We start from the raw sequence: 10,364 nt of genomic DNA, 5'->3' as shown, positions 1-10,364 counted from the left end.
GAACCTGTTCCGTAATATAACCAATCAGAAACGTCGTTAACGCGTACGGCAGTGTCAATGGCGGCTTTTGCAAAATAAGGCCAAGAGGAAGGCCCTTGAGCAGGATCCTTTCTTGTCTTCACTTAAATAGCCCTAGCTATCCTTGATATTTCAAGAAGAATTCAAGATGTCAAGAAACAAACATGGTGTGTAACTCTTTAGACGCACTTACAGCTGAATGGTCTGAAATGAATTAGATATCCTCTGTAACTGAACTGAATGGCGATGACTGCCACATCCTCGAACCCCCTGAGGTGTTTAGAGATGTGGGACTATGTAGACACATCTTTCAGGATGTGGGCACATTAATGTTTACAAAGTACACTATGACTGTTCAGTAGTATCCTTTGGTCTGCTATTTTACCACCCGATTTATCGATTGTTTGACCATTCACAACTCTGAAGACAAACGATGTTTATGGACTGACGATTTCTTCATTGCAATATAGATCATTAGATGCGTCGATGCGGTTTACATACTACATACCAGATGCTTACACCGTTATGAAGCAAGTCATAACAATGTTAGTATCCACACTGGTAAGAGTTCCTCCCGTTTCCCATCCCAAATAATATTTATAACTTGATATATACTGGCGTCCCCAATTCTCGTGGTACTTAAAATAATACAAATAGTTCTTACCGTATGAATACTTGTTTTTAAATGAAGAGACTCCTCCTTGAAAATCTGCATCTGTCAACAGCTTGATCCATCAGGTGTATTATCACTCTTGAGCTAAGGGAAAAACAAGGTTGTAGGCCACTGACTTAAAGGGGCACAGATGCGGAGCAATTTCCGTGGACTGGTGTAAACTTTTGTTATTGTTTTTCTCCCGTGAGTACCCGGATGATATCCCAGAATTCGTGACTGGTTCGTGACCTCTGCTGCGCATTCCGTAAGTGCAATTGATAGTTTAGTTATAGACAGATCAACTTAGGTGAAGTCATTTTTACTTCATTACAAATGTATTATGAAAACAAATGAAACACTTTGAAGGTTAATCATCTGCCAGTGGTAGAAATGGTAAAAAACTATTAGGACAGAAAAATAAAAAAGCCAATGTACGTCTCTATATTTTGTCTGATAAACCTAATTAGTTTATTGTCATATTTGTATGATTCTGAAAATTAATAAAAGAACACACGATCTGCTTATACTCATAGTTAATTTCTAACACAAAAGCAACATATATACATTGTATAGATTGCCAATGTGGATCCTATTTCACACACATACGCGATCTAGTGTGTGTTTTCTGTCATACAGATTCTGCTGAATGCTACAACAAACAAATTAAAACAAAATGCAAATAATGAATGTAAAACAGACTAATTTTATAGCAATAATGTCAGGCTACTACCTTGTTCAGGAATGTATCCATCAATATCCACGTAAACGAAATCGTATTCCATTCATCTGCAGCTGGTAAATAATCCTGCTCTGTGTCGCGTGTCTTACAACTGTCTAGTTTGCGAAAAAGTAACACATCGTTTCACGTCTTTCGATGGTGAAAACCAGATAAACCTCTCATTGGTCTCCCAAGATAGCACACCTGGCAACTAATTGTATGATGTCCACTATTCTAAGTAATTTAGTTAACCAATAATGAGCAATCAATCAATCAATGCAAGGGTGGTTAATTCTTTGAAGGGAGGATGTTGTTTTTGCACTCACTCTTTACGACAGGTACACACACTGCCTTTTGACAAATCCGCTAGAAGATACAAGTAATTAATCAATCAATGTGTTATCGGTTAATCCTTTGATCAATGTTTGTTTTTGTAACTCAGCTGATAAACCCTCTTGCATCACTTACATGCACATATTACATAACATGCAAATACATTTGCCTTTACAGACCTTAATTTATAATGCTGAGTATTTACTCCAGACAGGAGAAATGCCAAATTTGAACCTTTGTTGTGTAACCGAATTGGTGTTACTACTAATTACACCTGTTATAAATTCACTAATTGACAATCCAGAGAATGATGACAAATAATAGGTGTAGGTTTACACCATCAAACGCGAGTTACAGCAAGGAAGATGTAATCTCTGTGTCGCACGCAGCCTGAAAATACTTATGGGACGAAACTGTTTTGAGGATACCAACAGAATTTCCAAGAGGAAATCCTGTCGGAAAGGGTGGGAAAAAGTTATGATTTGTCCAAGTTGGTGAAAACTCACCAATATTCGTAACATTGCAAAATTCTGATCTTTTGCTGGATTGGGCCACTTCGTAGTTAATGGTAAGTGATGTAGACAACTGCTTGTTATCACTTATTGGCAGTCTCAGAAGATAACATGTTCATCATGAGTATAGGAAGCCTCCGAGAATAGGACTAACACAACAATTACTAGAGGACTCTAAAAAATAACTAAAGCTCCCAAATTAAGTTGAATATATAGGGTTGAACCACTTAGTGTTACATCTGTTAATCTGCGGAAGAAAGAATATGGGGGAACAGAAGGAAATCTTTCCCCTGCATTGATGATGTTACCATCTATGGCAACGAAGTTGTCTGTCCATGAGTATTGTTCCTCTTCATCATACCATACCAAATCACAAACTGACAGTCATGCCATTGACTTGTGAAGAGCAGCAATGCAGTCCTATACAATTGAGACTTGTCCTTGCAACATGTCTGAGACAACGTTCTTATCAGTCCATGTAATAAATCAGTAATTAGGTTTGGTTGTTATTTAAGTCACTGTATATTCCAATACTGTAAATCATGATATTTTTTGAGTCACATTATTTTTGTGAGTGGCGACCAACAAATCTTTTTGCATCATGATATTTTTGCCACTTGCCGAATTCTCAAAGCTTAGATTCAAAACTTAATTGCAACTGACAGTTCTGCCTTAAGTAAATCCAATCACATGTTAAAGGTTGTCGCTCATCTTCAACACAGTTCAGTAGAGTACTTCTCCATGAATGCAGCCAGTGATATTTTCTGGAAAACAACACAAGCTGCACGGGCCAGATAAGCCTAAACAGTTCAAGGGATTATATTGATAAAATGACTTTATTAAATTGGTAGACTTCAAAGCAAAGTGTAAATAATGTGTCGAGTACGTGGATCAAGTTTTAGTACCATATACTAAGAAAGTGAAACGGTCACTACGTTTGCCTATCTGTCAGAAATCTCTCGCCATATTTGACATGTTTGCTGCCCATAGATGTGACTCATTTCTGAATCTCTCGAAAAAATGCAACTTCAAAGTGAGATTTGTGTTGGATGATTATACAGGCGATTTGCATCCAATGGTGATTTTAAATCTCTGATGAAAGATCAGTTTAGTCAGTGGTATGCAGAGAAAGTGGTGGCAAACATGAAAAACAACAATATCACCAAAGTTGTTGATCTCAGGATTGGTGTCATTAAACCTATCCGTGCCTGTTGGCCATTCAAACGGTCTCTAAAGACAAAGAATGTGTGTTGAATATTTGGCACCTGAGTATCAGACAGACTGATTGAATAACTTTTGTTCATGTATCCCTTGTTTGAAGTGTGACATATGAGTACTAGTACTGTGTGTAATTAGTCCTTCCCAAAGTTATTGTCATTGCTTAATTGATGTATTATTTAGATCTGCTGTCGATTATGTGAGCTGGTGAATTATGAAGAGAGAATGAGACACATTATTTGTTGATTGTTCATTGTGTTTGATGAGCAAATTGCGTCATGATGTTGTCACTAGTTTTCACAATAATGTCATGTTTGCAAAACTTTCGTGCTTTACAGTATATTAGCTATGTATAATTAAGCCTGGACCAGACAAGCCAGGGATCAACATCATGAGCATTGATCTATGCATCTGGGATACAATGGCTTGTGTCGCCCAATAATCAGATGTCGTTAGCACATTCTTCACATTTTCGAGGACTATGAAGAAAACAGTAAACTTTGTTTCACGAGCATACAGAATGTTTTTTGGTATTCATTTGCATACATTTGCAAGTTGCGTACAGAGTAATATGTTGTATAGATTGTTGTGAATTCCATGAGCTAATGATGCTGACTTAAAGTCTATCAGCTTTACCACGCAACCTGTTGTGTACATGTCACCATTCAAATTGTGGTGTTTCTTTGGGGTTAAGCTTGAGGGTCACATGTGGTTGGTGGATTGATTCTATAATGCCTCTTAAACAGTTTATCCTGTTATTACACTATGGAATTATGAAAAGAGATTACTGCACATATCTATAGACATATGTTTGTAATCTAGAATCTAGAGAACTATTTCATCAAAATTGTTTGTATAGTGATCAGCAGATATCAAAACTTGTCATTGCTTACAGCAACCATTATCAAATTACAACCATACTGAATCCTTGACTTTTGTCAACAGAGAGGGATACATGTGTCCCAAATGTCCTACAATGATACTCTGACGGAGTAAAAGTGTCTCACTGTTACATTCGAATCAGAATATGCACAGAAGCATGATAAGTGAAAGAATTGATGGATGTCAACTTTGTTTCTGTCTAGTAGTGTTGCAGAGTATGTTGTTACTTCATCAGTTGAATGATGAACATTTGATGAAGGAGTGAGCTGTACATATAATCTGAAATCTTGTGTTCCTCATAATATTGAAGTGAACATTCACAAATTCTCTCCCTTTTGCATATCCTGTCCAAATCCTCTCCAAAGACACAAGAGGAATTCTTCCTCTAGTTCCTTTGATGTTCACGATCTGTGAAAAGTTCTTTGCATTCTTGTGGCTTTGTGGCTTAAGTATTTGTTGGTTATGCCAAAGAATAGGGCCTACTTGCATAAAGCAACCTTGATGCTACAATGATTGTAACTCCAATTCTCCAACATATTCTTAGCATAGTTGTAGTACCAAGATCGCTTTGTGCAAGTGGGCCCTGGGTTTGATTCCCACATGGGTGCAATGTATGAAGCCCATTTCTACCAAATATCGCTAGAAGTGGCATAAATACAAAACTCGCTTCTTGCATTCTTACTCCATGTAAATGTTTTGTAGATTATTGTAAACTGAGAGTCTGACGTGTGTTAGAGAGGAATACTAATGTGAATGTGTTCATCTTTTATAGCTGAGGTGGCATCATTCAGATCTAAACTTGGAGCAACCCTTCAGTATCTAGTTGACAAAAAGGATGAGAGGTAACATTGACTAATCAGTTTCATTTCAAACGTTTTACTGTAATGTGGCTAAAGTCAGGAGATATATCACCATAGTCAAGAGACAATGAATACTACCATGCCATGTTTAAAATTGTTGTGTGTAAGCTGAAATCTGTTTTCATTTGAAAAAGAAAAGAAATGTTTATCATCTTCATCTGAAGCTGATCTTTCTGTTGTCTGTATACATGACAAAGGCTGACAAGTCAGTTGCCACATATAATATTTCATGTAAGAGAGGTGCATTTATTTTCTGTTATTATAAGGTCACGATAATATATTACCTTCACCTTGCTGTGTGTATTTTCAGCCCATTGAGCGAAGGTGAAGGATCAAGCAGTCAACCTGAAGTGCAAGTCCGGTATGTATATAAACGTTTCTATGGCAACTAATGAAACAAACTATATATATTTCAATGTTACTTTTAATAGCCATTCGAATGGATGAACAATCTGACTCTGAAATCAACTTATTTTAAGAGTGAGGAGAGTGGAATGGAGTTAAATGTCGCACTTAAGACGATTTCGCTCATTTGACAATGTGCATGCTTGAGTTTGAATACCCCACTCAGAAGCATTTATATATTGATTCCTAGCCTACCTGTCATTGTAACACTAAGGGTCAGGCAGGGACCAGCATGTACCATATCTTGTCGTCTTTTGGTATGGCATGGCTGAGAAACCCGCGACCCTCTACTCTCCAGGTGGATGCTCTGATCACTAGACAGCAGAGACCGTCACATGTAAAGAAGAAGAATATATATATGTAATAAAATCTTATGAAAATGAACCAAGAGACTGTCATTATTTTCTTGATTTTCAGAAATTGCACTTCTCTAGACTTACCAGTGAAATTAAACTGAAACTGAAATTACTACAGTGTAAACACCTGGATTATGTGGACATAGTATCATTGCTCTTGTTCTTTTGCATCATGTTTAATGCACGATACAAGGATTGAGTGTTCCTGTGACGATAACAAACACCATACACTGTACTGATACACTACTCTTCCTGTTCCTCGTGAATCTGCTTGGCAATAATTATATTCCAGAAAGCCGTACATGATCTGAAGTATATATGCATATCATGATAACAGTCATATTATATGCATTGAAACCTGCCTGTGTAGTTTCATCCCTATATGACACTAGTGTAGTGATTATTGTTGTGTGTGTTTAGCCCACTGTCTCCAGTTGGATCCCCAAGAAAGCTCGGGGCCCGGGCACGGAAGAGGAAGAGGAAGGATGATGAGGATGGGGGAGATGGGGATCCATCACATCGTGAGTAGGCTGGATGAAGTGATCACTGGTTAAAATGCTTGATATGGCTGATGTTGGGTCCTGACATGTAGGATAGGAATAAGGCAAATATTAATCACTTTTGTTCTCTACTTCTTCCTAAGTCTATACAATATCAGTAAATCTTTGGCTTGCTTATACAGAGACAGTGTCTCAGTTTCAGGCAAGGCACATAATGCAGTATCTTTGAAAAGCAGATCTGGGACTGCTGATAGTTTATTTTGCACCCACTCAAACATTAAGATAATTAAAAAAAAGGGGGAGGGGAGTAGGAAAGGGAGGCAACTCATATTATCTGAAACCAAAGCCACTGCTAGCGTTAATGAACACATCTGTTCAATTCAGAACACTTTCTTTGGCTTCAAACCCAGTTTTTAATGTTAAATTGTCACACCAGTTCCATTGTAAGCAGTAGGATTGGCCACTATGTTGTTGGTAGGACTTGTCTTTTTCTGGATAGCATGCAAAGCAAACTGATTGATGAAATTCAGAGACAGGTAACTTGATTTCACCAGAATCATGGAAAAGGACCCGAGGGTTTTATTACCGAAATGCCAGCCCATAAGATAATGAGGATATGGCTCTCATTTAAACCTGACAATTCCTGGTGTTACAGAGAGCTACATCATGAAGTTGTTTGACCGGAGTGTGGACTTGGCACAGTTTGAGGAGGCAACACCACTATATCCTGTGTGTCGAGCCTGGATGAAGAACCAACCAAACAATCGCAACCTGGGTCCTCGGCCGCGGACACCCACCCCGGAACCAGATGCTGAGCTACAGTCTCAAGACGACGATGTGAGCAAGCATTCTTTTGTGACAAACTGACTGAACTCTCTGGTGTCACATGACTGTAAAGTCATTTTCTCTCATTGACAATGTTTTGTAATGAATGTTTCTCAAGAATACAAATGATCTGTTTCGTCTCCTGATATGTGCACCAACTGATGTGTGACAGACAGACAGACAAGTTTTTTCAGTGAAAGGCCACAGGCCCATCATACAGTCATTTGTATATGGAATTGATACTTGAGTGTACATACTATTTAAAAGGAACATCTCCAATGCACTGAAGTGTGAGTGGGTGTGGTTTTACACTACATCTACCAATATCCCAAGATATCAACATCATTGCTGAGGACACAAGAAATGGGCTTCACATGTTGTACCCATGTGGGGAATCAATACCATGTCTTAATATGATAAGCACATAATTTACTGCTTTGCCATGGTACCTTCAATTCATGTCTGATTGGTATATAGTTTCCATAATGAGACTTGATTTATGTTTTCCAGCCTGACAGATTCCCAGACATCTTTCTACTACCAGTACCAGTTAAACAGGAAATAACCGATGAGTTTAAAGATCCCAGAATTCCTGGTCAACTGATGGCGGAGGAGGCACCCCTGGACATACATGCAGTAAGTGATGCCAGCCATTCAAACATCACATCCCATGTGGCTCAGATTGTAGGTTCGAATTCAAGTTAATGATGATTATTTCTTGGTTTGTTTGTGTGACACCACTGGAAACGGTTTCACCAAAATGGTGAAGGTCTCCCACATTTACAAAAATTATGAAACATGAATACTGTTAAAGATTTATCACACTCGATTCTCAACATTTCCCTTTGTTTCTGAGCAATATTTGTCGTCCTATTATTTTTAAATCCTGCCATAGTATTCTCTCAGTTAACTGGCTTCAGGCAAAATTGTTCAGACATTGGTACTGGACCAGCATGTGTTGAGGAATCATACCAATAACATTGTATTACTGCAGTTATTAATTACATTCATTGATCATGCACCAACTGTTTCAGGATCCTGACCAGGCTCCACCACCAGAGCACCTGTTGCTGAATCACATGGCTCGATGGAAGCGGATCAGAATGAGGTATGTTTTGTGAATTACAGGTTCAAATCCTATGGTAGTACCAATGACATTCCTTGTTGGTATGAAAAGTGGAAAACTTCAAAATTGCAGATGCACATCAAACAATATTTGCTCACCCATGACATGCCCTTTACCTTATTTGTATCACCTTGGTAATAGCCAAGCAGTCGTTGTAGGGTGACTTACCAGATAAGTCAAGATATGTAGCTTTTAAGAGTTGTGTACCATTCTTAGACAAGGATCCACTTGTTGAAGGTTCAGATCTTTATCTGTATTAAAGCTCACTCTGTGATAGAACCGATATGGGCTATATTGAGATCTGTCCATCTGTTTTATTGTATCATAGGAAATTGGCTGTCATTCCTGTAAAGCTAGGATTATATTTACATTAATGATGAAGTTGTTTTTTCAGGTGGAAGGAGCAAGCATTCAGGAATGAACTGCGCTTTAACGACAGCTTGACGATTCTTAAGGATATGTTTGAAAGGCAGTGCAAAGAAGGATAAAACTCTGCAAATGCAATTAATAGATTAATTTACATTATTCAGATAATACCATTTTCTTTCTGCTCTCTGAATATTGTCATAGATTTTACATACTGTTTGTGGAGTGATACAGTGATGGTTTAAAAACTTTGTCAAAAGGTTTTTGTAAATTTTAAGCTTCCATTATCATATTTGAAACTCATTCTGTTCAGGTGTCCCCTCAAAGTGTTAAGACAATACGAGATGTTAATGCTTTCATCCTCAGAATGTCCAGTGTGACCTGTAAGTTCTGAAAGGCTATTATCCCCGCCATGAAGTCAGAGAGGATATTTTAGGGCATGAATGCTTTTATGGATTTCAAAAACAGAAACTGTTATAACAGGGAAAACACATTTCATATGTGTTTTCAGGACATGCATCCTTTGATGGAGAAACCCTGGTACAATTTGTTATGGCCCTTGTCCTGCATTTCGTGACTTAGTTCAAGCTGTCTCCAGTGGGAACTGATTATTCTCAGTTAACCATTAGAGACCGGTGTTTGTAAGAAGAATGCCAAATTTGTTATGTGTTTTCAGGACATAAATGTCATGGATAAAAACAAGAACCAAATAGGAACAGAACAATGTGGCAGGGGATATTGATGATCATATTTTACTGTTTGTTTATGAATACACTTTGTAAATATTGCTTCAGAAAAACACTTGTTTTCCTTATTTATTTACTCCAATGAAAAGCCAGGATGACATTTTGTCCTACAGCAGTGTTCACATTTTCAGTTTTTCATGAAAACCTGTTGCATCACTTGTCGATTTTGCGGTAAGGCCAATAAGTGAAAGTTTCACACAGAATATCAAAGAATGGTTTCAGTACTTGGACCAACAATACAAGCCTTTAGAGATCATCACATGAATGTTTCAGTCATGGTCATGTATGCATATTGCATGTAACATGCCTCATGGCAATTTTCCATCGCACAGCATGGTTTCAGATTTGTTTAGGGTTTGGACATTGACTGTTGTCCAAAAGACCCAGGACCCAGTAATGAAGTGGAGTAATAGCCTTCCTAAAATTGATAATATCATGGAAGTAGCAGCGAGTGGCTGGATACATGTCGCTTTTAGCAATATTACACCAGAAATGGGCTTCACACGTATCCGTGTGGGGATTCTAGCCTGGGACAAGCAAATGTGTCCGCCACAGTCCTGTCCAGGGCTGTACACCTGAATACGACTAATTGCATGGATATTACTTCTGTGTCCCCAATAATAAATCATAATGTCTTGCGCCAATTCAACTATAGAAAATATTCCAAATTCCCAAGGGATAAGAGGACGCATCAAGTCACACCCAAGGCTTAATCCTGCCGTGTGGAAGATCCACCATTACTTAGCAGCTATTTTGACATCCGTCTCCATTCCTCGCATTAATACTGCCATCAGTGGATCAACACATTCGAGGAACCGAGGACTGAATTGGAGAGGCAGTGACCTGT

At 38.2% G+C, this 10,364-nt stretch overlaps 1 protein-coding gene across 1 annotated transcript; it reads left to right on the top strand.

Annotated features, from left to right (window-relative positions):
• The first annotated feature begins 19 nt into the window (after window positions 1–19).
• Window positions 20–10,199, top strand: LOC137295694 (protein lin-37 homolog). Its single transcript, XM_067827179.1, has 8 exons — window positions 20–185; window positions 5,106–5,175; window positions 5,504–5,554; window positions 6,375–6,475; window positions 7,110–7,291; window positions 7,790–7,915; window positions 8,314–8,387; window positions 8,800–10,199. Exons 1-8 carry the CDS (start codon window positions 167–169, stop codon window positions 8,891–8,893), a joined length of 717 nt encoding a protein of 238 aa, XP_067683280.1. The 5' UTR covers window positions 20–166; the 3' UTR covers window positions 8,894–10,199.
• The last annotated feature ends 165 nt before the right edge of the window (window positions 10,200–10,364 follow it).

This window comes from Haliotis asinina, chromosome 9, assembly GCF_037392515.1.
Source record: "Haliotis asinina isolate JCU_RB_2024 chromosome 9, JCU_Hal_asi_v2, whole genome shotgun sequence".
In the NCBI taxonomy this organism is placed as follows: domain Eukaryota; kingdom Metazoa; phylum Mollusca; class Gastropoda; order Lepetellida; family Haliotidae; genus Haliotis; species Haliotis asinina.
Note: the sequence above shows the minus strand (reverse complement) of the source record. Positions and strands in the feature narration are given on the sequence as shown.